The following is a 26,675-nucleotide window of genomic DNA, read 5'->3' as shown; positions in this document are numbered from 1 at the left end:
TTATGGTCGGACACAGAGGACCGCGCATGCGTACAAGGCACATAAACGACGACTGGATACCTTTGACACTACTGCTGCAGTTACATATGCGATGTTACAATCGTAATATCAACCGGAGATCCCAGCGTCAATAACACCCGTCTACTAACATAGCACAGCTAAACAATATAAATACGTCATTGTTTTCTGTCATTTTAGCCGGCTGCTAGCTTGCTCCGTGCAGCAGTAGGATCATGTTTACCTCCCAAACCTCGTCCTTCCAGGAGTCAATTGACGTGGAAGAGAGAGATGACTTTGACAGCGAGGAAATTGCTGGATACAGCCAGAAAATTCAGCTGAACTGCTACTACACCATCTATCTTTATCAAGGCACAAGGTAATCGTCCATATTACCCTTCCTAGTTTCTGTTTTCTGTGAGATGACAGCTCTGTTACAACTTCTGTCTCTAATATAACTAATGGACATTTTCAGTTTTGCAATTGATTATTGATATTACTATGTCATCATTTCATACTTTTATATTATTTTTTTTGTTGGAGTATATATTCACAGTAGCTTAGTTACCCTAATTCTAAAACTATTGTAACCCTACAGGACATCACACTATTTCTACTCCTTTTTTTTTTCAGAATACAACCAGCTCCCTGGTGCTTAATGAGTGTTTCTTTGTGTATTATTGTTTTAATTGTTATACAGTCTATGATTCTTCCCTACTCCTAAAGCCCTTTTGAGTTTCTGTAGTCCCAAAACTGCGGACACGTGAAGGTAAAACCAGATGTATACATTACAAACTAACTAGGTGATGAGTACACTGTCAATTGTCTTAGATCTGAGGCTTCTGGGGCAAATGTGGCGTGGAACCAGAGACGAACAGACTCCACAACAAGTCAGGATGACTTTAGGTAACAAAGGAGATATCCGCCTACCTTCTCGTTGCTCTCAGTGGTCATTTGTCTTTGGCTTTCACTGTTGTACATTGGTGTATCCACGGGCTGCAACAGACAGGACATCCAATCAACATGGAATCAATGCTGTTTTCATTTGTGATTTTGTTCTGATTGGTCATTGCTGTGCTGCTGCTGCTTAATGTGTCTCCAATTCCATGTGTCAAGTGGAGTTGGCAAGTTACAGCTATGTGACTCAGTTGTGTGTGTTGTGTTGGTTGTGTGGCTAATGCTCATCAGCTTTCTCCATCTGATCTCCATTGACTTGCGTGGATTCCAATTTCTTCATTGCCTTCCCTGGCTGCTCATATCCATGCTGACATTCTTCTCTGCCCACAGCCTGACACTGATTGACAGCAGCCTGCCATCAGAGGCGGAACCTGAGCTGCGGACCTACATTTCAAGGAGGCTGAGCAAAGGTGCCCTGCTGGGAGGCATGGGCAACATCGCTACTGTGGAACTAAGGTAACAATTTTACATATTCCTCACAACGTTTTGTTGTAATGATACATAAATACAAGGAGGAACACACAATTAAGGCTTCATGACAAAACGGCACAAGATCATGTTCATTCTTCTTGGACTTATGCAGCACATGCTTCAACATCATATTATAAATGGCGTCAAAGTGGATGAAGTCTATTTTATTCCATCACAGCAATAATATTAATTAAGCTACAAATGAAGGTTCAGAGGTGGACAAAATAAGTTTGTTAACACAAATGTGTTGATTATTTACTTCCCAGTATTCCAGAGCAGGCAGTCGGCTGCTACTGCTGTCTCCTGGAGCAGGAAAGGTCTCCTGAACAGCCTGATGCTGATGGAAACGGATACGTCATCTGCTTTATGGGCGGCTCTGAAAAAGGACTGAACTTATATCCTTTGCACTGTTGTCTATTGTATAGTGTTGTTATGAAACCAACCTTAGTTATAAGCATCATGCAAGGTCCTCCAACATTAAATGTATACATAATCCTTGTCCTTTCCTGGATTGTTGTTCCCTAGTTTTACCATATTATAATTACTGTGCTGAGGTTTGGGGAAAGAACTATAAATGTTCATTATATTCACTATCTACTCACCAAAAAAGAACAATAAGGATTATTCACAACGCTGGGTATCACACTAACTCATTATTCTTACAGTCAAAATGATTAAATTTTTTAGATCTTGTAAAATATCAAACGGCGCAAATAATGTTCAAGGCTAGAAATATGCTATTACTGGGAAACATTCAAAAAATATTCAGGATAGAGAGGGAGGTTATAGTTTAAGGAGGGACATTCAATTTCAAAATAAGCAGTTTACGGACAACCAGGAAAAGTTTCTGCATTTCAGATTCTGGAGTAAAGCTATGGAACTGTCTACAGGTGGAACAAAAGCAATGTCCAAACATAGAGCAGTTTAAAATTTTAATAAAAAAAAAAAAAATCGGGTATAAGGACATGGCTTTGACGGGTTACAGGGAGAAAGAAAGGGGTTGATTTTCAATAGGTGTTTTTTGGGGTTTCGTTTTAGTTCCAGTATCATTATTATTATTATTAGTAGTAGTATTATCATTGTTGTTTTTTATTAATTCATTCATTTTTGTTTTGAGTTTATGAAATGTTTTCTTTCCTCGTTTATGTTCCTCTTTTTTTGTAAATAATTGATGTCAATTTGGAATTGATTTTGGGTAAGCGGGTAGAGTTGACAATCTCTGAAGTACCTACACACAGGGGTGGGATTAAATAAGTGAATACTTCTTCCCACTCCTTTGTGGTGTTCACAAGTTGTTATTATTATTCATTTGTCTTGTTATTTGTTATTGATTTGTTTTGTTTTGTTTTATTTCTTGTCCGCTGTTCTTTACATATTCAAAATAAAATCAATCAATCAATCAATCAATCAAAACAAACTGTGTAACAAGAAATGGGCAATAGTTTCAATTCCTTGACCCAATGCACATTTAGATTAGAGCTTGATAAATATGTCCAAGGCCTACATAGCAGTCTGCAAACGCCAGAGGTATGTAATAGGAATGTAATAACAGTGTCATGAAGTCATATTTGCCATTACATTATTAATGCAATATGGATTTGTGCGTGCGTCAGCTGCAGAACCTTGAGACAGAGGTGCGTCCCTATCTGAGTCAGTGGTACGAGGAGTCTGTGATGCACATTTATCGGGTGGTGCAGCTGGTCCAAAGCAACATCAGCTTTTTGCTGCATGCTGTGAGTAATTTTTACCTCTAGAGTATGTCCAAAAAAATAGAGTGAACAGCTTCTCTCTGCTGTGATGACATAATAGAAAGTGAAACTTAACAGTGAGGTATGAAGAGTATTGTTGGCAAATTGTACTGGTTTGAGCCATAGCAAAGGGGTCCAAGCCTCAGTAAGTTACATCACAGCTATCTGGATGCATATAATGCACCCTGGGTAAGAGGGAGAGAAAGTATCAGTGTTTTTGAGGAAACTGTTAATTGAAATGCCCATTTACCCTATGCATTAAAATACCACAATCCAATTGATTTATTTTGTCATTTAAATTAAGCACAATGAATTCATATAAGAACAATGCATTTCAGCCATTACATGTTCTGTATACAGGCTCTGAATCACACACATGTGGAAGTCAATAATTCAGATGAGAGGACAAAGGCTGATGTGTCCAGGTGAGTTAGGCGACAGGCTACATTAACATGTCTTTAAATCCCAAGACTGCAGACATGTAGACGTTCTGTTTATTCCCATGTAGTACAGATTCTTTAGATTAGCCTTCTGTTTGTTAGCTGTTAAGTGTCTGTTGTACTCTGTACCAGGTTCATCAAAGCAGCCAGTTTGCAGGGTCTCTCCCAACAAGACACCACAACAGCTTCTCTGTGTAAGGCTATCTCAGAGGACACACACTCTGACCTGATCATAGACTGCTCCACCAGCCCACCCACACTCTCGAACACTGGTAAGTCATGACATACACTTGATGAGGAAACATTATTTTGTATCTTTGTCCGAAGAGTCTGATAAAGATGTTTTCTGCCCCAGTCAGTAATCGTTTCTGTGACAGCTGGATTCAGGCATTTCTAAATGCTGCAGAGCGTTGTAATCCTTTCCTGCTCAGACAGATTCTGGAGAACTTCAAACTTAAGGTAAACAAAATAACAAGTTTCTCAAGCCTTTTTTCAGGTCCTAAAATTTCCATGAAAGTTTTGTCATTGTCAAGTTGTCATGTGAATTTGAGTATAGCATACTTTTGTGTTTTGTGCACTTTAAAATTATACAGATGGAATAAGTTTTTGTTCATAGAGAAATTAAACAGTTAAAAAGTTTGACAACTTATCAAACAAATATATAGAAAATCCCACTAACCCACAAGATTGAGAAATTAGCTCTCAGCTCCAGATACACAGTAAAAAAATTATTTGACTCTGCTGCAACTGTTCATCCAAATCGCTTCCCTTTTTTAAAAAACTTGTTTCCTCCTCTCTATCTACCACCACTCCACTCGGCAGGCCATCCAGGACATGAACAGCCTGAAGCGTTTCGTGCGACAAGCAGAGATGAGTCACTACGCCCTTTTTCGCTGCTGCCAGTTTCTACAGGGCTGCGGAAATGGGGATGTGTTGCTGCAGAATGCCAGGGCGGAGCACAGCGACCTGCCCGAAGCCTGCAGCATCATCAGTGTCCTGGAGGAGTTCCTCAAAGAACAATCCCAGGCCTGATTCCATTACACCTAACTCCAAGTTGTGGGGCCTGGGTACCTTGTCTGTTGCTGGTAAGACAGTCTGCTCTTCCAGCCACAAAGCAGATAACCCATACAATTCTAAACCTAGCACTACATTCTATGTTTAACATTAGTTCCTCAAATAAAAATTTAGCAGTGGGGGCATTTTGAATCTGTCAGCTGTTGGCAGATTCAGAATTTAAATCTAAGTTATAGGTTCCCTGTGCTGGCACTACTGCTTCTAAGATAGAGTGGTGGTCAGATCTGGAATATGTACTGTAAAACACTGACAACTGACACTCAGCTTCCATCAGACCATTTCTATAGGCAGAAAAAAGTAGATGTATAGCAACCAAGTCGCTTTATCAGTTTTATTTATACCTTTGACGTTTTTTACAATACTTTGAACCAAATATTATTGCTAGTGTTTTTGCTAACTGACAATGATCACAAAACAGAATTGATCCAAACTAAAGCTTCTACTCATTGGAGTGGGATTGTTTTTTGTTTTTACTTATTTAATATCCAAATATAATTTTGTGTGATTGTACTAGTTTTCTTTTGAGAAGAAACCCATTGAGGATGCACAAATCACAATTATGCATTGCTTGTTACCTAGGCCTTGTGTGTGCTAAAAATTCCAACCCAATACCTGCACTACAATATTATTTTTGTCTAATGAATACCGCTACTGTATGTACGCATGTCTGTCAAGTGATATTAGATGTAAGTTTAATCCTTCTTTATTAATACAGTGTTGTAGATAGTGTAGTTTTTGGATATCATTTTCTATTTACAAAATCCAAATAGCATTCACCAGCTAAATACATCATGAGAACAAAACAGTCACTATGTGACCAGTCACTCACTACATTTACTAAGCATTTGTTTGGTTTCAAAGGTTGTGCATAAATAATACCCACAGAAAAAAGTAGAAAATAAACATGTTGAAAAAAGTAGATGATGTATAACAGTACTCACAGTAAATGTTAGCATGCCTAAGTTTTATTTTCCTTTCATTGTGTAACTGCAACAAGTTTTTGTATTCCATTGAACCCATAAAGGGTTTTAGAAAATCAAACCATTTCCATTCAAACCGGTCCAAAGTGTGTTATACAGCAATATGGTTGGTGGTATACTATACTTTTAAACTGTGAAGCAAGTAAATGATACATTTTTTTTTTAACCACAGTGTGACTGGCCCACAGTGCGTATATGTTGACATTTGTGTACAGCGTGTTCTCTGTAGTTATAAATGACTACGTTGTTCTTGGTCTTGAAGTAAATACTAAAATAAATACCACATTTGAACCTATGTTTTGTGGTTTTGGATGTTGTCTAGCATATAAAAGTTTAACAAAGACATTGACAAACAATATTTGCACTCATTATATCTGTTTGTTTCATTCAAACCAGTAATATAATTAAACACAAAGCTATAAATATTAGGCAGCAACAGTCTTCTGTGTCTGGTCCAAAAGTTACATGTATGGTGAGTTACCGCTACCCTCCGGTCCTCAAACAGGACCTCATATCCTCCAGTAGACTTCGTCTTCCAGCTGCTCCTCTGCAACCACAAATAAACAGGTGAAAGCTTGAGATGTGGCTTATGTTACATAAATCATTCTGTGTAAATTTAAGCAACTGTGGCTGTTTTATAAGAATTAGTGAGAAGACATGTTGACAAGGTGGAAAGCCACAATAACACGAAGCAGGATTTACCTAAAGTGTGATCTGGCATCCTTCTCAAAAGAGAGCTCGGTACATCATAGATGCTCTCTGTGGGGTCTGAGATGGATGTGAAAAAAACATTTGACATTTACGTTACCCATTCTTTTTTAATTATTTTGGTATAACCGAGTATTTGAAAGCAAGCCGCTGGTAAATAAACAAAAACAAAGAAAAAAAAACATGTATTCTCACTTGGATGTTCAGCAGACCTCCTGTAAGAGAGAGGAAAGTCATACACGCCCTCGTCTGTCTCTGTTGAAGCGTTGATCTCACATACCGCTGAAGAGACATAACGTAACACATGATAGGGCCAGTTTGGACATTTGCAGTAAACATCATCATACTGTATGTTGATGTTAAAATAGTGGTAGTACATTGTGTATATTTTTAAGATCATACTGTTTCTAAGTGGTAAAATGTCATAGTCTCCTTCTTGTCTGCCTTCTGCATTGCTCAACCCGCTGGACCATTGTGGACTGTTGAGACTGTCACCTGAAAACAGAGTAGTTAGAACCATGTACAACTCAATTTAAGACTTGAATTTAAAAAATGAATACTTGTGAAGGTGCAAACGGGCAAATCAATGTAAAGTTAACTGTTGTAATGCTGGTAGCTACAGGCTGGAAGTGTGTTTTGCTGCATGGCCTCTTCACATTCCGGCTCCTCAGACAGGCAGATGGGGGTGGCGATGCTCCTGATCTTGTGGTGGACGTGGCCTGTAGGGGCAGGGGCAGAGAGGGGCCGAGCAGGCAGCAACTCCATTACACGCTCACTGTGTGAGGAGATGGGTGCGCTGCTGTTTAACCGCTCTCGCTGCTCACACACTTCATGCCTGATGATTAGAGAAATGGTCAGCGCCTGGAACGTGGATTATAATTTTAAGTTAAAGTTCAGATCTGTCATGAAGGTGACGTCCTTTTTTTTTTACTTACTGTGTGCTTCTGGAGTCTGAAACCCCAGAGGTAGAAAGATTCATGGCTTGCCATAGGAGTCCTACCCACTCTTTTCTGAGAGCTGCGGTCTCTGCTGCCTACATACAGAGACAGACAGACACAGAGAGACAGACACACACACACACAGTTGACAGAATTTGGTTAAAGTTGCCCCCCCTGAAACCAGACCTGTCCAGCTCACAGCTTGCAGATTGATAACCTTTGTGGTTTTACCACAGTGGTGACTCACCAACAATTTCCTCTTTCCATTGGTCATGAAGATCTCAAACATAAAGCGCTTGCTGTCAACTCTCTGGACCTCTCGCACCGACTGCACCTGGCCCAAGAGGTTAGACAGATAGACAGATACTGAGGGCACCTAACTAGAGCCAAAGCAACAGCAGTGGAGGAAGTACTCCAATATTTTGCTTAAGTAAATGTAGCAATACCACAGTGAGAAATGCTACAAATAAAATTTACATAGAAATAAATTAATTAATGCTTTTAAAATGTAACTTAAAGTACATAAGTATTAGCGTCAAAATATACTTTGGAAAATATTAAGTAACGAATGACTGAATCTGTCAAATAAATGTCATGGAGTATAAGTATGAAATGGAATTACTCAAGAACAATGACTTCAAAATTCTACTTAAGCACAGTACTTCACTAAATTTACTAAGTTTCCACAACTGCAAATCAGTTTCTCTCGTATATTAACAGTGATAAGTGGAGGACTTACTGTGTAAATGTAGTAATAGCCTCTCAAGTGTGCCTGTGAAGAGAGCTACGTCAACATAACTTGATTGTACTGTAAACATCCTTTAATTGATTTATATTTTGGCTTCAGCAATAAGAGGTACTCAGCAGGACAATCAACAAGAATTTTGAGCCTGAATTTTATTCACTAGTGTGTAATTTAAAGAACTTTACACCACAGCAAATGTCTACTTACAGCACTGCCATTCTTCCGAGTATAGAAGAACAAGGTTGTATTTTGAAGCCTGAACCAATATGTCACCCATCTTATTTTCTATAGGCAGAAAAAAGTAGATGTATAGCAACCAAGTCGCTTTATCAGTTTTATTTATACCTTTGACGTTCTTATATACATATACTCATATTAAATAACAAGATAGTTTGTAACTTACCAAATTATCTTTTCTTTTCTGCAGGAAGCCTTCAAACAATAATTTTGTCCCATCTAAAGACATGTCAGCCCTCAGTAGATAGACCTAACTAGTAGTAGCCAAAGTTTGAAATGACCATCTACCTGTGTACGTTTGTGGTGTGACTTCCTCCTCATGCAGGCTGAGTGCAGTATCGTTCACAGCTCCATCAAATACTCACTTCTCTATTCTGCTTCACAAAAGTCCCATTTGTTCACAAAACAGTTGATCTCACATTCATGTCCACACATCTACTTTTGAAAAGACCACTACTGCTCTTGTCAAGGACACACAAACACAAAATGATATCAGTGGGTGTAAATGTCATTTATTACAGATATTTAAAACCATTTTATTTTCCTCGTCATTGCTGTTAAATTAGATGTCATTTCACCCAACAACACACTGTGCCAGATCGCACAATTTCTTATTGTAAATGCTGGAAAAGAGAAGAATGACAAGAAACACTTTTACAGTTTTAAGGTGGGAGAGGTGCGCTGAATGGCTGTTGTTAATAGCATAATCTGTTGCTCTATGGTGCTTCGAACTTCATAAAAATATAACATGAGGGACAAAGCTCTATTTAAAAACCAGAAAAAATAAAAACAGAAGCAGAAAATCATGATACACCATGAAGACAGCTTTGATAATACTAAATACAAAAATACATGTCAAATGTAAATCCCTCCATCTGTTTCATGCAGTGCACTCTAAACAGACAAGAAAACAAAGAAACTGGTTAATAAATTAACACACAAAATAAACATGCCAATTGTGACCTTTCTAATGTTAGATGTATAACTAACACCTGTAGGTGTTGCTCCGGGCTTGTGATGCTGTCAATGGGTCCAATCCTAAAATTCTTGAGGAATACATACATAATATACTGCATATACATACTATTAACAGATTCAAGTCCCTTTGTGGTGTTGCTGTATATGGCTGCCTCTGTCTGGTCTCTAACCATCTAAGTAATAATACTGACCTGAGAAAAAAAAAAAAAAAAAAAAAAAAAAAAAGGAGGACTGGATCAGCTGAAAACATCCAGTGACTAGCTGTGTCTGACCTGGACTAGACTAGACCAACAGATCACACAATGTCAGCATTTACAAATTGAATGATGGACAAATGATTTAAAATGTAATCTGCCCCTTTACCCACAACATTAACAAAAAAACTAAACCACACTCTTAATTTGTAAATGCATATAAAATGTACCTATGATTTTGATCATTTGTTTCTTGCCCGTGCTGCATTGTTGGAAGGGGATGAGGTGGAGTTGGGGGCTGAGTCAATGGGCCTGGTTGGTTAGTCAGCCAGCCAGCCAGTCTTTTTGAGTCTTTCAGGTAGGAGGGAAGGGGCAGAGTCAACAGAGGGACCGGGGGAGAAAGTAGCCGTCTCATACTGTCTGATGATCACCGCTGTTTGAGAAGTGCTCTGTACATGGCAAAGCCCAGCACGGCAAACACTGTGGCACCGACGCTCGCTCTCAGCCAGAAGGTTGAGTTCTTCAGGTCCGCCTGAGCCATGTGTCTGTGAGAGGGAGCAAGAGACAGAGAGCAGATGAATGGAAAAACGAAGCAAGAAAAAGAGGCAGCAGCTTTTAACATGATATAACGCGGTTGTTAAAACCACATGTTGCCAAATGACAAAACAAAGCTATGTGCTCTTTCTCCAGTGCATAGTTCCCAAAATCAGGACCGTAAGTGACTACCAACGCCCTGTGATACCAATTTGAAATAGGAACACATGCTTTCTCTTGACAGTTGGTTTAGTTTTGGTTTGGGGAAAAGAACAAAGGAAAGTTGTTGAGCTATGAGAAGCAGCTGCTCTGATTGGAAAACTAGAAACAAATACAACTAATGGATTATTAAAATTGGGTTAAGACCATCCCTACCAAACACAGATCCAGCTTATCTGGCAAGAAACACAAATACTGGGGAGCTATACAGAGTGTGATAAAAGCAAGCAATGAAAAAAAGGCAATGGAGACAGCAAACCCAAGTGTGACTGGTGTACAACACACTCACAAGAACCCTGGTACTCATGTAGGACCAGGAGAGAAACCAGCCTAAAACGTCATGTTCACACAGTTCAAACATGCTCCCTCTACTGGGAAGAATAAAAAGGTCTAAAACCAAGTCTAGCTGCCTGTAAAATGAATAGTAAATGAATAGTTATATTAAAAATGTTCTTACAATAGAAAATGTACTTATTCACTTTTTGGTGGAGAGTTAGAGGAGAAGATCACTCACTTTCAAAACTGTTAAATATAAATATAAGGCTATTAGCCAGCTGTCAGTTAGCTTATCTTAGGGTTAGGGTGGTGCTTAAACACTTAGCACAAAGACTGGACACAGGAGAATTATTTATTAGCTCTGAACAGTTGCCAGGCAACCAGTGGAGCCTCCAGGAAGTTAATGCTGCTGCTAGTCAAGAAATAGTCCGGCACATAACCCAGGCAAAATGGCAATTTGTCATTTTTACACGTCCTTTTTGTGCAGATTTAACAAACAAGATATAACGTGTCAATTAGTGAGCTTTAGAGGTGCTGGTAGGCAGACTTTTGACAGAGACAGGCTAGCTATTTTACCCCCAATTTCTAGCTTCATATTCAACAGCGAGATATCAGAGTGATATTGATTCTCTCCTGAAACTCCCCATCAGAAAGTGAATAAACATATTTCCCAAGATGTAGAATTATTTCTATTAAGACTTCAATAAGTCTCTCTACAATGCTGCGGGAATAGATATGAATATTGATAATTGCTGTTAAAATAATGACCTGACAAACTGTCAATGCTGAATAGGGGATAGTTTATCCAACACATACTCACTGGCCTGGTGTAAAAAATATAACATCCCTCCTGTGTTTACAGCCTTTACCTTTCTGGCGGAATTAGCAGAGGCCTCCATTAAGATGGACCCCTCCACGTTGGAGATGGCTGAAACCTGCTGTGTCAGGCTGAAATCCTCCCCACAGCCTCCACCCAGCCCAGTAGCCTTCCACACACACACACAGTCACATGGTTGCCCACGGTGCACACACACATATACACACACACACACACACACACACACACACACACACACACTCAGATATAGTAGGTAGAGCTGGGTGATACTTCATATTAAAATTGACTAGGGCTGCAATTAACAACTATTTTATTGGCAATTAACCTGCCATTTACTTTCTTGATTAATTATTAATTTAGTCTTTATGAATGAAGCTTGCACTTGCTTTTGTACTCCTCTTCATTACCATTACATTATTTACATTTTCTCTCTTTTCAAAACTTCAGAACCATGGCTGGGAGACATCAAAATAAAACTTATATTGTGATCTAAGGCTACATGTGATCTGAATTTCGGTAGAATATGATTCAGTTGATTCCGTTTATTGGCAACATTACTAATGATTTTTTTGGGCAGGTGAAATATTACATTTAGATTAAATGTTTTGCTTAAAAAGCTGCTGTAGGTAGGATTGTGAAGTTCCAGGACTTAGCCAAAAAATATAAACATCGACAACTTCCCAGTCCATCCCCCCTTTCCGCTAAAGCCCACAACGGTCTCCTAAGCCCCTCCCCCCACAAGGGAGAGCTGTGCACGATAGAGCGCGTTTGAAGAGGGGGAAAGAGGAGGAAACCTATCTGCAGCTCGTGCGCGGGGATGGGGCAGGGGAGGACGCTATGAAATGTTTGCCTGAGCAGTGATTGTCACGCAGTTAGACACCCCCCCCCCGGCACTGATTGGTGTATCTGAACAGGGAGCACTGGATTTTTTTCAAATCGCACTACAGGCTGTAGGTGGTGCCAGATTTTTTTTTTTATTACCTGCTTCATGTAGTTCTACTCAAACATAGGGTCAGTTTCAGCAAATATGACAGAAAGTTAGTTTTGTAAGGCTTACCTACTGCACCTTTAAGTATTAATAGTTACACCTAGCTCTCTCACATCACCTAGCTCTACCCAGCCCGAAAAGTAGAGAACTTCCATCACCATCCAAACCCTTAAAGCACAAGCTCAACCATGACTGCATACCTGGTCAAATGTCACCGCACACTTAAATCTATGACAAAAAAGGCTACACACACCTCACATATCACATATGCAGACTGTACACACCACATGGCAGCCAGACTGAAAATATTGAGCATTTCAAGAGTGAATCTCGTCATTTATTTGAGTAGAGTGCAAGTTTCTTGGGAAATATAGTACATCTCCAGTTGTCTTAAGTTTGTGCCTACCTTCTCTACGGCTGACCCTTACATAATACAGACACACGGCACTTTTTTAGTAGGGATTTTCTGATTTTTAACAAATTAAAGAGCAACCAAAATAAATCGTTAAAAGACTCTACATTTTATTTTCCCTCTGAACTAAGTTTCTTAAGTGGCCCGACACAATTTCCTATTGTTGCTTGTAATTTTGGTGACCTAAGAAGTTATTTCAGTATTGCACACTATGCAAGATGACTTCGATTACAATGTCATACTACCGTATGTAAAATTAAAATAACATCATCTAACCCAGTCAACCAATCCACTTTTCAGAAAACCAGTCGGCATTCAATGTGGTGTTTCGGCCCCCTGGCCCATCAAGTGTTATGCTATGAATGTTGTCAACAACTCCCAGAGGTTAAAAAAAGTACCAAGACAAAGGGTTAGTACTGGATGCACCGTATAGTATGCAGCTCTGCCTGGGCCCATGAACGCCCAACCAGAAGCCCTACATTTTATGCCATTGTTGGGCTAACAATAATCACTTATTTGCCAAAAATATGAAAACACACAACACAATTCAACACCATAAACAGCCATTCAAACCCTGCATTGTGGTTCAATAACACCCCCCCCCCCTTAATCATTTTAAAAACACCAAGCTCTCTGTACTGTAGAATTGGACAGATTCCCTAGAGAAATCTATTCCCAGCTAATGACCGAGGCATGCCTTTGGTTATCTAAAGAGGTAGTGAACAGGTTAGCCATGCAACACAACAGCAGACAGATTAGCAGAGGGTGAACACGTGCAAGAGAAAAAGGAAGAGGGGCAGCCACAAACATGGAAATGAACACCTATAGAGTGGAAGGAAAAACACAGAGACGGGAAATACAAGAAAATAAGAACAGGATGAAATGACAGGGTGATTGGTACAGTACAATACAATCAATGTAAACATCAACGCAACACATTGTGATTGATTCTAAACATCAGCCTGTTAAATGTATGAAGTCTAAACCCACAGGAGAACAAGTGAACAGCAGTCTTTATTTAAGTATATACTGTATGTACAATTACAATTGTGCTTTCAAAATAAGGTGTCTCCTGCTGTAATATTCCTTTGAAAAAGTCAATAAAAATTGAAATTATAAAAAAGGGTCTCCTGTAGGTGTAGACTTCAGTGTTGAGAATCGAAATGAAGAGAAAGGAAGACTGAAAACATCATAGATAATAAATCAATCACTCCATCCATTAAGGGTAGTGGCATAGAGAAATTAAGAGACAGGTATAAGTTTAATACTTTTATGTGATTGAAAAGAAATCACATAGCAAACATGCAGACATTGATGAGGTTTTCAGTTTGAATTAAGCACAAACCAAAGTTTGTTTCTGTCATTCTCCATCCAAATAATATGCTTGTTAGTCCAGATTTACAGTTTGCATATCCGCTGCAGGGCAAGAGGGAGCAAACAACTCTAAATAGGTCCGTTTGTCAGAATTCACACCTGGAATCCCTGATACATTTTTACCACACAAAACTTAAAAACATATTTTTTTTCCTTTTCAAGTGTTTCTTGAATAAAATGAAAATGCTTTTCAATTTTACAACATATTTGTGTTATGTATGGGGGTTAGTATTAGGAGTTAATTTGCAGTGCACAAGCAAATAACATCATGCATTTTTCACACAGATTCCAACACACTGTCACCTCCCTGGCTAGCAGCCTGTGTGTTAGCTGGCACAGCCTGGTCACACTTCGCTGTGTCAAACTGTACAGAGAGCAGGTGGGCTGGCTGGAGCTGGAGCAGACACCAAAACACCTAACATGACCAATAGGTTTTAGGTATATGACACAGAAAGTAAATGAAATGCTTTTTGATTTGGCTGTGAAGCATCTATAATCTTGAATGAAAGCTGCTGAGAGCAACTTTTACAAAGAGAATTCCTACGAGCAGATGGATGACATCATGTTTTATCATTGAACCTACACAACATGTCTACAGTGATTGGTTGACAGGTATAAAATAAATTTAATTTAATTAATTTATAACTAAATTTTATTAAAAAATACCTGCAGCACTTGCTTGATTGTGAGGAGGGATTAGTGATTTAGGGGCTACTTTTAGGGCAAATACTTTGTGAATTACTCTAAGACCAAAAAGTCCTGAAGTTAGGACCGACATTCTTATTTTAAGGAGTTTCTCCTTACTCGACCAGGTAAGAGCTACTTTTCACATTTAGATGTTTTGCCCCTGGGTTGGATATCACATTTATAAAGAACTGAGTTCGGATATTCTTTTGTTTTGTTTTTTCACATTCAGTTTGAATAAAAAAAAAACTAAATAAACCAGCAGAAAAAGAATTACCTCTAGGACCGATGGTTGATCTTTTGATTTGAGAGAGTAACTTTAAGCTATGCAACCAAAGATCCCTCTTTGTCAACAAGCATCACCTAGCTGAGCAAGACAGCTGATCCCTACGGGTGACAGCTATGCAGCAACACAGCAGCAAGCTAAATGAGATTTCCCCAGAAAGCAACCACCAAAGTATCAAATTATTCACAAATGGAAGACTATCCTATGGATCTAAATCACTACCATCACGCTCAATCACATTTACTATTCCCTTTTCCCTGAAGTGGATATGCAGTGTAAACCTGACCACGGGCGAGCACTGAAGCAAAGCAGAGGAGCTGTCACCATCACCCGTGTTAGAGAGCTTGGGCGAAAAAGGAGCCTCTCTGTGACCCACCCTGGTGGTCACACCCGAGGGTGGGAGACACAGAGAGGAGGAATGAGTCACTACAACTAAAACACTAGAGCTTATTCTACGTATGAACCTGTTGAAAACGACCCTGCGGAGTTGGGCCTTAATACTGCGCAGCAGCTCCAACTTGAGGAGGTTCTGACACAGGCAATAGGTGCACCTGTTGCAGGCGCACATGCATCGGAGACGGGCGTGGCTGCGGAAAGACACACAAAAATGCGTGTATTCACCACCACAGAAAGATAACACGCAACAAACAACACACACAGAGGAGGAGGAGGCCAAAGCTACAGTAGGTAGACAAGAACCTCAACCTCGTTTAACCACTAGGCTGAATCAAATGACCTGAGTAAAGAGAATACATAGTTCTGAGTTTAAACCTGCACTGCTGCAATTTAACTTCAACTCCTCAACTCATTAACAAAGTAAACAAAAGTATTGACAAGGAAACATCTATAATGAACTTTTAAAAGTCTAAACTTAAAAAAAAGGAGAATGAACATAAGGAGAAGAAAACCACAAAGAAAGGAAGGGAACAGTCACAACAGACAAACATTCTAACGATTACTATTATAATATAACTGTAAATGAACAAAATGCAAAAGCTCTCACAATCTGTAATTGTTGGCTCCGACGACTAGAACCTTTCTGTGACCCAACAGGTATAACCAGTTTAAGAACATAAAGCATAAATCCACCACTAAAAACAAATATTTATCTCAAGACCATTGGCTGATATTAGACGGCTCTGTAGAGTTCGGCCAGTCTTAATTTTGCTCTTAGATTAATCAAAACTAAGTTAGACAGTTTCACTCACTGACTAAAGTGGCTGGAGGAGTCAAAAATGAATGCACTGATCAAGACCAGCATTTACACAGGATATACCTGACGGCTTTCATTAATTTCCCCATCCTGTAACCTTTGAATATTACCGACACTGTCTGACACATACATCCAGGAGAGAGGTAAAAGTGGATAGACACACACAGGAAAAGATGGGCAATGAGAATAAGGTTGAAACACTCACAGAGGTGTAAAGGGTTAACTAGATAAGGGTTAATACTCACGGATACATAGCCATGGTGGTGAGTCTAGTGTAGATGTCTTTGTTGGGTGCTTCGGTCGTACTGCATGTGAACGGCTGGGGTGGGTGGAGCTTGTGCTTACGGCAGAACTCGTGTGGTGAGAGACTGTAGTGCTGCCGTACTTCGTGCAGGTCCGACTTAGCTGCAATCACCACGCATGGCGTCTTGCTATCTATGAAGTATTGCTGCCAAACACAAACGCCCAATGTTACTGGTTAGAGTGTAAATAGCAGACAGCCTTACAAGCCTCAGTGCGTCTAATAAGCATTTTTACATCTTCTGAAACATACCTTGTACACTTTGGCGCAGTATTCAAAAGAGCGTGGATTGTTGATGTCATACACCAGGCAGACCACATCACAGGCTAGGTCCGCCTCAGACAGGAAGTCAAAATCTGGCATGACCTCATGGAGCTTGTAGTGTGCAGACCAGGTAGGGAACAGAGCAAGAGAGTCAGAGTGTGCAGATGGAGGCATTAACGTTTTGCAGAGTGTATTATACCCAGATTATGTAACAGTAATTCAAAAAATCAGATGTTGAGTAAATGGTTCTTACCAGCAGGTACTTCTCTTGACCATAAACATAGGTCGTACTGATGGCATAGAAGGACTTGTGGTCTTCCCTAATCCGCCTCTGTCCCTGGGGTGGACAATAAACAAGGTCAATAACAGAAACCAATCAAGACTATTAACATGTTCATAAAATGGTCTCTTTCGGCCCTGGCTTGTTAGCTCCAACTCTGGAAGTTGACTAAATTACACACAGTAATTAGACTAACTTAAAAAGTTTACTTGAGACGTGATATAAAAGGTAAAATGTAGCCCCCATGGAAGCGATCCCTCAGAAACTGAGTGTGTCCAGCAAGACAAACTGCTAAAAAAGGGAGTTTAATAATTTACCGGCATGATTTAAACTAACCTGCAGGTTCTTGCCCAGGAAAGCTTGGAGGAAACCACTCTTCCCGCTGCCTCGGGCCCCCAAGACATTGCAGCGAAAGACACTGCGCTGGGTCTGTTTCTTCTGCAGATCGATGCGCTTGTTCCTAGTCACTGAAAGAACAGGGAATGCATATTTTTACTAAGCAAGAACATATATGCACAATGGCAACATGTTGTAAAACCCATTCCTTTCTTTTAAATTAAAATTTTAACAAAAAGAAAACTAAAGTTTATTCTGTACAGAAATTAGTCCACAATAGAGGACGGATACCCGGTTCTGACAGATATTTAGAAATGATGTTCGGGTTCGGGCCGGGCTTGGTCACATCAGCGCAATAAGGCATTGAACATTTTAAATTTAAAAACAGCTCATTATGTAGGTGCGCGCCTGTGTTAACGTGCGCTTGTTGCCCCGTGTGCGCTGATGCGCTCATCTGTTGACATTTCCGAATGACATTTCCGAATACAGTTGCTTAATAAAAGCTTTCCACACAAACAAATGTACATGTGTCATTAGTATGAGAAAAAAATTTGATTACTGCTCTGTTGGACCAAGGCCGGGCTTGGACAGAAAAACGCAGCCCAATCCGCACTCTAGTCCATAACTACTTACTACTAGTTTTGTTAGCTTATCAACATACAGTGCTGCTCGGCTTAAAACACAAAAATAAATTCAATTTAATTACATTCTCTTACCTGTAATAGCAGCTGCCTGGGACTCTTGTTCACAGATGATAGAGTAGCCAAGATAACCTAAATACTCCAAACTACGTTGTACATCTAGATATGTTGTTAACCTACCACAAAAAAACAGGTCATGATGAGTCTGACAGAATGAGAGATTTATGAGCATGATGTTCAATGATCTATGTATTCTACATAATGATGTATGTCATACAGTATTGTGAATGTATTCAGGTTACATAATACTGAAATAGATGTGAATGTGCATAGGTGTATATTAATAGATGTGTTCCACACTCACGTCCACTGGGAGAGGTATCCCTGGTATGTGATCCATCCCTTTTCGTTAGTGCAAACCGTGTGGTTGACATCCGGGCCCCAGGGCATGTAGGGAAACACTTTGAACAAGTCCTTCACCTCCTCTGGTGACAGTGCACAATCTCTGTCCTGGATCATACCAAGTTCACATACATGGACTCAAAAATTTGGACATAAGAAATGTGGCTAACAGGTAAAATGCTTTTGAAAAAATGGCACAAAGATACACAAGGTTTGTTTTAACTAATTGAGCAGAAAAGTGGTCATCCTTAAAAATACAAACTATATACATAAATATACATAATAAAGAAATAAAAAGGTAGCAAAATCCATTTCTAAATCTTCCAACATTTCTAACCACTCACTTTGTCATGTTTGTCAAAGACACTCTGGAGGAAGAGGTAAGCATTGTGGTTAAGCTCTGTGGTGCAGTCTGGGGGCATCTTTATCCTGCGATACAGGGACAGACAAAAGCAATCATTTAACAGAGAGCTCTGAAATATTGACTGAGGCTCACTCGGATTCTGCTTTCAAAAGTGACAAATGAAGAAACAATCTGAGTGAATCCATTCAAGTCACACCAGTCAACCAGAACAATTCATTAGATAAGAGGAAATTATATGAAGACTGTCAACTGTGATGAACAGGTCATTTTAAAAGAGGAACAACACCTCAATACAACTATGAATTATACAATAAAGATGCCGTTATGGATATGCAATACAAACACTTTAAATATCATTCTTTGTCCACTGTGTCACCGACAAAGATTTGAGCACTCACACACACTTAAGTTGTGCTTTTCGCAGCATAACTTTTTTTTTTTAAATGCGTTAGTTTGCAATGCTGGTCATCATAATAAACACTTATATCATCAATGTAGTAGGATCATCAGCAGCACACCCTGCTGATATAGCAAGGTAAAAGTTCTGGTCACATTTACCTCTTTCCTGTCACCACTGTGCCTTCAAAATAAAATAAAATACTAATCAGGGCTCTAACTCAAGGGGGTCAATGTGAAATAAAAATAACCAGAGACAATAAAATGTCCATCCGTCCTTCCTTCTGTCCGACTCACTCACTCAATCACTCATTCCTATAAAAACAAATGTGATTCATGAATTGAATGCATCAATGAATATGTGTTTTTTATGAAATGTAAGCTAATTTATAATTCAATCATTTCCATGCTGTTTGCTTTGGGGCATGTATCACTTTTAATTATGGAAACCATTTTATTGAAGAAAAACATTTTATAACTGTGACGGCGAGCCTTTACTTCAGGATTGTATTTCAGAATGGTGGTCAAAAAAGTTAAGTTAGAGTCCTCGGATTCTGAGCTTTAAGTCTGCACTTACATGGGGAAGAGGTATTCCTGTGTGAGCTCCAGGTCATCGTCATAACCAAACCTCCTCAGCACAGTCCAGGTGGTCTCGTGTCGACCTCGCTGTATAAAGAGGGTGTGCAGGAACAGGAACCCTGCAATAAAGAGCCAATGACAGGCGAACGGATGGTGTCAGCAGTCAGCAACAGTCATAAACAAATGGACTAAAAAGATGAGCAAAAAACAGGGAGGGATTGTTAAGGGGACATGAAGAAGGATAAGTAATTAAGTGGAGGATGGAGAAAAGAGGAGAAATATGAAAACAAGAAAACAGGAGAGTGTCTGACCTTTGAGTGAAAGTCCGTTATCCTTGACTCCATCTGTCATGTTCCTCCTGACCACATTCTTCACATCCTCTAAGGCCTGAGGCGCCAGTGGTGTATTGAAACATGTTCTCTAGACATACACAATAAGCGACACATTGATGTGTGCCTGGAGAAAGCTGCTAAGGTTTTTCAGGCTTGGTTTATGGTAAAACCTGCAACCTTAATGTAGTCTAGCCGTTTAAGTAATGATGACAATTTTGAAATCTTAAGTAGTCATGAAAATTATGTTGACAGTGACTTTACTAAAAGGTGAAGAAAATATTACCTGGAAGAAATTGAGCTCGTTGTCATTAAGGATGCCGTCGTTGTCCAGATCAGACACTTTAAAGATTCTAGTTAACGACTTAATGCAAGAAGGCTTCAACTGTAACGGAGGAGAAACAATCATTTAGGTGGTTACAAAGATTTAAATTCAACAGTAAGCATTGTGGCAGCTAACCTTAGGGATGCACCAATCCAACTTTGTCTCTCCAGGTAAGATTACAAAAGCTCAGGGTATCTCACAATAACATTGGTGTGATCCTGGCTGCCATACATTTGTCAGTCGTTCAAAATAGGACATTTCAGACCTACTATGACAAATCAAAATGTCTGCTGAATCTAATGTGTAGACCTCACCTCCTTTTCCTCTGGGCAGTACAGGGGTCCTGTCGGGTGGAGAACAGCCTTCTGGGCGTAGTAGAACAGCTCAGAGATGTTCTTCAGGTTTTTGGCCGAGCACTGAGGAAAAAGAGGGTACGTGTGTGTGAATGCCCTGAACAAAAGCAATGCTGGAGGAAAACGATCAGGATATATCACAGACTTGAAAAGTTCACTTAGAAATTAAAATAATAAAAATCTGATTACCTTTACCTTTCAACAACTTCCCCAAAAACTAAATGAAGTTATTTGAAAACACAATATAACAGTGTCAATAGAGCGTCAATGGTCAAACACAGTTAATAAAGAACTGTGGCACAAGGTAACTAATTACATTTACTCAAGTGCCGATCTTAAGAACAATTCCAAGTTACTTGTACTTTCTACTCCACTACATTACAGTGGGAAATATTGTATTTTCTTACTCTACTATGTTAATTTGGCAGCTGTAGTTACAAGTTACTTTGCAGATTTAAACTAAGTACTATTAAGAGAATATAAAATACAATGCATTGTTATACAGAAATTAAACCATCCAACAGTATATGAAATCGGTATAATAATAATAATAGCTACCAAAGTGCAGCTTACATTTTACGGCATCAATGATAATAATCCAACAGTATAATATATAATAATGTAACACGGACAGAGACAATTTTGGCTGCAGAATGAATTAATTTACTTTTATACATTTGTCCATTATTTGCGTACATTTCCTTAAGTAGGATTTTGAATGCAGGACTTCACTTTTAACAGAGTATTTTTAAATTGCGGTACTGCTACTTTTACTTAAGTAAAATATTTTTCTTTTCGCCACTGATAAAGAAACACAGAGATGTGAGTGACTAAATAGAAGCAGGACATACAACCAACCCTGGGCCTGGTCAAACACTGAGCCAGCAGTAAAACATTGGTTCACATGTCTTCTCTCTCACCAGCTGTGCGACTGCCCCTCAACTGTATCCACGCTGTATGTGCCTTCTCTCACGTCCTCCTCATCTCCCTCTTTAACCTTGTAACTAATCCAGCTGAGGAGCACATGACTGAGCTGCCTCATGCGACGGAGGGAAATTTGAATTAAACAGTAATGCAAACACAGGCCAGCTTCCTCCATGACAGCCAAGTCTCTCAACACACTCACAGTCCACCAGTCAGCAGGCTATGGCCTTGGAGCGTGGGGTTCAATAATATAAATCTAATAATGACTCAGTCAGTGTGTAAGTGGAGTAAGGAGCTGGAGTGCAGCCCGAGAGCCGCTGGGGGCCAATCTGTCCTGCACACAGCCAGCCTCTCTCTGTCACTGCTAGTATTGGATTTCATACTTCATTTGCCAATTCATCACTCTCAAGTGCTTCATGAAAGTATTTTTTTTGTTTTACAATTCACTGAGTGGGTCCAAACAGCCCTGCCTCAATGGATGTGAAGCTGTGTATTGATCTCTTACCTCTACACAGGTCTCGATATCTTGGTATTGATTCATGATCGGCAGGATGGTCTCCATGCTGCTGTGTTCAACCAGGTCTGACTTGTTCCCCACAAGGATCAATGGTACCCTGCAGAAAAGCCTTTCATTACTACATTATTGAGCTGCCACGGTCAGTTAATTAATCAGTTAGTGGATTGACAGAAAAATAATAGGCAGCAAATTTAATAATAGATTTATTGTTTACACTATTTGTTTTAGGCAAAAATGCTAAATTCTCTGGTTGCAGCCTCTTCTCTGTTTTATATTATTGTAAATTGATTAGCTTTGGCTTTTGGACTATTGTGTGTCAAGGACCCTGGGAAAATGTGGAGCATTTATCACACAATTTCAGGTTGATACGGCATACTCATTCATGTAGTTTACAATAACTAGCAAAGGCAAAAAACTGAACTAATTATTCTATATTTCATACAGTGTTACATGCAGTTTAGTAAGTATTAACTTACTTCACACTACTCTGATTTCAAGCTTGTAGATGCAGCACCACCTAGCTGACATGACCCACAGGGAAGACAGACACATATACACAAACACACATCTATTAAAGTGACACACACCTGCTATCCTTGTCCGTTCTGTCATTTATGAGGGGAATCCAGTGGCTTGTCACCTAGGGTAGTAAAGCACAACATCAAACATTGCAGCCGCGCAAATTAATTTTCTCAAATTAAGATGATGCGCATATGCAGCGTCCTGTTTCAAATTCCAGACATACTACAGTTACGTATTTGATTAACTATACTGAGCACAGAGAGAAACCATGCTCACCTTTTCAATGGACTTCTTGTTGTTGACTGAGTAAACTATGCAGATGACATTTGCCTGTAAAGACAAATAGCAATATTAACTTGTGATGCGCATAGGAAATGGGGTACAGACATTACATGATCAGATGAGAGTGAGAATTAAGTCACCCCACCTTTGATATTTCTTGGTACAGCTGTTCGTCTGACTGTTCTGCCTCTAAAAGGCGTCAAAAAGGAACAGGATCAGTACAGTGTTTAATATGTTATCAAGCTTTTACCAATACCAAATCAAATTATTTATATTAATATGGAGTTGGGTACCAGAGTAGTCCACAATGTGTGTGGGCACCCTCTCTGGAGTGACATCAGCTGGGATGGTGATCTCCTCAGCTCGAAGAGGAACCTGGAAGACAGAGCACAATGATTCCATCCATCCATTCATCCATCCATCCATATATCCATCCATCCATCCATATATCCATATATCCATCCATCCATCCATCCATATATCCATATATCCATCCATCCATCCATCCATCCATATACCTCATCAGGAAACTCCTCACTGACCAGAGACATTATCAGTGATGTCTTCCCCACCTTGGCTGTACGGGCAAAGGAAAATCATTTGTTATTACAATCTGGCATTACACACATCTTTTACTGACAATGGGTCATTAACACGAGACCTCTCTACCATTTTTATTGAGCGGTCTGCTGGGTAATGGGTTAAGTGACAACAGGCCACAGATAGGAGCAGCTGAAGAGGGTTAAGTGCTGCAACGCTTCTCAAATAAGCACTTACTAAATTCCAGCAGAGAGCAAAGCAACAATACAAGGTGGAGATATTTGGTCTAAAAATAAGCCTATGATAGATAGATTGACAAAATAGTTTCAGAGTTACAAGAGTTACATACTAATGTTTTAATGACAGTAATATTTTATAGGTATCCCTACAGTTACACATACGGTTTCCTATCTTACATTGGTAAATGCAAAACTTAAATAATAAAACGGGAAATAATATTCTATTTAAGTGACTACCAAACACTTTCTTATAATTTACAAAGTATTTCACCACATCCCCTCTCAAATAACAGAGAAAAAGCTTCTAACTACACTACATTTCCAATGTTCTCTCGGTATTTTGCATAGACTGTGTAGTTTGCAAGAATTTTCTTCCATCCAAAGATTTGATAATATATAAATAAAAACCAAATATTCTTTCAAAGGCGTTCCTCAGCCTCTTAAAACCTGACTTATTTTAGGCCTTTTGTATTGGAGGATTTTGAGTTGGCTGTAGTGTTGAAACAATTAGTTGCTTATTATTAGTATTATTATTAATTAGTCTATCAATCCAATTATTTTGGCAATCTAATAATGTTTCCACCTCATAAAATGTTAGGATCTGATGCTTTTCTCTGTTTTATATTATTTTAAATTGAATGTCTTTGGGGTTTTGGACTCTGGGAAGTATAATGGCCTTTTCACTATTAAATAACATAGTAAGAGATTAAACAATTAATCAAAGAAATATTAGTGTATATATTCAAAATAACCCTTAATTGCAGCCATAGTTTGCAGTACCTCTGGCCCCTCAGTGTCTTGACAGGCTATCTGCTATCTGTAACCCCACAAACTGTACTCTACTAAACTTCACAACACTGGAGTAGGCACGTAGCATTTTGGCTGCACCTCTCTCTCAACAGTCAGTACTAACTCGCCTAATGTGGCAATGTAGGCCATCCTGCATAGCCATAACTGAAATATAAATAGTACTGACAACACATGCACTTTAAAGAGAACAAACAGACCAGGTGAAAAGATCTATTGCCTTTTTGGCTTAATTCTGCACTCACCAGAGACTCCAAAGTCCTGTGCAAAGTCAAAATCTTATCACAAAGTACTATTTACCCATAATTATGTTTAATATACAGTACATATCTGTGCCAACTAGAGCTGAAACAATTAGCTAGGTGATTAACAGGACATTAATGAGCAACTGTTTTGATAATCAAATATTCATCTAGGTCATTATTAATCAAACATAGCAAATAGTCTCTGCATTCAGCTTCTAAATTGTGAGGATTTGTTACGCAAACGGATTTTAAAATATCACCTGAATTAGGCTTTAAAAAATTATGAATGTGAGAAACTGTGATTTGTCACTATTTCTGACATTTTAAAGACCGAACTATTATCGAGAAAACAATCTACAGATGAATCGATAATCAAAATAAGAATTAGTTTAAGCCCTAGTTGCAATAATAACTGTATTGCATACTTCTGAATAAAATGGTAGAATGGTATAATCTTTCTTGCCTTTTGTTTTCTGTTGATTTTTGTTACAAGTTAAATACAGAGTTGCAACTCTGTATTTAACTTGTAACAAAAATCAGTTCATAGTAGGTATTCTGGTAAAATATAATAAGAAACCAATGTCAAGGATATGTATGCTAATCATGAACTTTGGATAAGTTATAGTCACAGTGCATGATTCTTATACACTATAGACGTATAGACTTAACCAGCTAGCCCCCTCACTATAATCGCACTGCTTAGTATATTGGTAGATGATTCACTGGGTGCATCTGCTAGCTGTAGCCTCTAGCTCCTTCATTAGCATGTTAGCTAATAAAGCATTCAACCGCTTTGGGATTAAAGACACCTGCTACTTACGTTCCCCAACAAGTAGTATCCTCACGTCCTTTCTCATGTTTCAGCTTGCTTCCCTCTTCAGAAAGGACTGTCTTTATAATGTCATGTAGTCCTTTGGATGCCGTCCTCCTCCAGCAGTTTACCTAACGTCAGGCCTGCGCACAGAAGTCCTGCCGCTGTCAAACTCTCGGCGCCTTTGTAGGACAAAACGGACGCACAGTTTTCTGCGCTCCTCTCTGTTTTCTACGCGCTACTCCTCAATTTACGATTAATCAGCTCAGCAGGAAATCATATTTAAATAGTAATTTGTGGCACACTTCTCTGGAATTTCATGTTATTCACACTCTTTTCCGTGCTTTCATTGCATTTCGCAGTGGATGCTTCATGGGCATGCCCGACCTCCAACACCCGGCAACTACAGCAAGTCGTCCAGGACAAACTTCAACTAGAATTTGAAAAACGCGTTATGCTACTCTGGTGCCAAAGACAGGAACTGCATTTATTTTATTTTATTTTATTTTATTCACATAAGGTTAATTTAAAAAAAATAGCAGCACATACAGATCAAATATAAATCAATAAATGCAGTTCCTTTAAAACCTCATCTTAGTCTTGCTTGTAGTGTTTTATAATTTTGTGGTTTTATTATTTTATTCAATTATCATTTTTATTATTTATTTTACTCTTTTCTGTTTTATCAATATTTTACTACAGTGTAATGAGAAACAGTGAAAACTTAGGTAGTGATTTAGAAAATGTCTGATTGTGAACAAAATGTTGCATAGAATAATGAAATGTAATAAAAAAATGTATCAGATATTCAAGAGCGCCATCATTACTATCATTATCATATTAACAAATAAGGAACTGCTTTTATTTCATTGCTCATCCTTAATAAATGATCAAAATGGTTACAAACAACTTTTTTCAAATAAAAGA

The 26,675-nt window shown here is 38.9% G+C and overlaps 3 protein-coding genes across 11 annotated transcripts; 1 reads left to right on the top strand and 2 right to left on the bottom strand.

The window, feature by feature from the left end:
* The first annotated feature begins 3 nt into the window (after window positions 1-3).
* Window positions 4-5,962, top strand: c15h17orf75 (chromosome 15 C17orf75 homolog). 2 transcript variants are annotated; one of them, XM_039824811.1, is made up of 10 exons: window positions 4-376; window positions 829-903; window positions 1,285-1,410; window positions 1,692-1,820; window positions 2,892-2,952; window positions 3,039-3,158; window positions 3,534-3,598; window positions 3,746-3,885; window positions 3,969-4,072; window positions 4,436-5,962. In XM_039824811.1, exons 1-10 carry the CDS (start codon window positions 234-236, stop codon window positions 4,643-4,645), a joined length of 1,173 nt encoding a protein of 390 aa, XP_039680745.1. In that variant the 5' UTR covers window positions 4-233; the 3' UTR covers window positions 4,646-5,962. The 2 variants fall into 2 exon arrangements, with proteins under 2 accessions (XP_039680745.1, XP_039680746.1); XM_039824812.1 differs by lacking the exon at window positions 829-903.
* On the bottom strand, window positions 5,631-8,751 carry LOC120574484. 3 transcript variants are annotated; one of them, XM_039824813.1, is made up of 10 exons: window positions 8,462-8,751; window positions 8,266-8,343; window positions 8,053-8,085; window positions 7,561-7,647; window positions 7,311-7,408; window positions 6,975-7,210; window positions 6,778-6,870; window positions 6,571-6,657; window positions 6,370-6,435; window positions 5,631-6,214 (listed from the first exon to the last, which is right to left on the bottom strand). In XM_039824813.1, the coding sequence occupies exons 1-10, from the start codon at window positions 8,522-8,524 to the stop codon at window positions 6,177-6,179; spliced, it is 879 nt and encodes a 292-aa protein (XP_039680747.1). In that variant the 5' UTR covers window positions 8,525-8,751; the 3' UTR covers window positions 5,631-6,176. The 3 variants fall into 3 exon arrangements, with proteins under 3 accessions (XP_039680747.1, XP_039680748.1, XP_039680749.1); XM_039824814.1 differs by having other exon boundaries at window positions 6,996-7,210; XM_039824815.1 differs by lacking the exon at window positions 8,266-8,343.
* A 36-nt stretch (window positions 8,752-8,787) lies between these two features.
* rhot1a (ras homolog family member T1a) lies at window positions 8,788-26,174 on the bottom strand. Of its 6 annotated transcripts, XM_039824803.1 has the most exons (21): window positions 25,758-26,174; window positions 23,625-23,683; window positions 23,400-23,481; window positions 23,252-23,295; window positions 23,101-23,154; window positions 22,890-22,942; window positions 22,291-22,399; window positions 20,823-20,924; window positions 20,470-20,568; window positions 20,166-20,274; window positions 19,853-19,973; window positions 18,860-18,944; window positions 18,478-18,623; window positions 18,189-18,289; window positions 17,473-17,603; window positions 17,110-17,193; window positions 16,845-16,967; window positions 16,537-16,739; window positions 15,543-15,665; window positions 14,404-14,502; window positions 12,631-13,556 (listed from the first exon to the last, which is right to left on the bottom strand). In XM_039824803.1, exons 1-21 carry the CDS (start codon window positions 25,792-25,794, stop codon window positions 13,490-13,492), a joined length of 2,031 nt encoding a protein of 676 aa, XP_039680737.1. In that variant the 5' UTR covers window positions 25,795-26,174; the 3' UTR covers window positions 12,631-13,489. The 6 variants fall into 6 exon arrangements, with proteins under 6 accessions (XP_039680732.1, XP_039680736.1, XP_039680737.1 ...); XM_039824798.1 differs by lacking the exons at window positions 12,631-13,556; window positions 14,404-14,502 and adding an exon at window positions 8,788-10,012 and having other exon boundaries at window positions 25,758-26,173; XM_039824799.1 differs by lacking the exon at window positions 14,404-14,502 and having other exon boundaries at window positions 25,758-26,173.
* Window positions 26,175-26,675: the final 501 nt, after the last annotated feature.

Source organism: Perca fluviatilis, chromosome 15 (genome assembly GCF_010015445.1).
Source record: "Perca fluviatilis chromosome 15, GENO_Pfluv_1.0, whole genome shotgun sequence".
Lineage (NCBI taxonomy): Eukaryota > Metazoa > Chordata > Actinopteri > Perciformes > Percidae > Perca > Perca fluviatilis.
The sequence above is the reverse complement of the archived record's forward strand: the minus strand, read 5'-3'. Positions and strand labels throughout refer to the sequence as shown.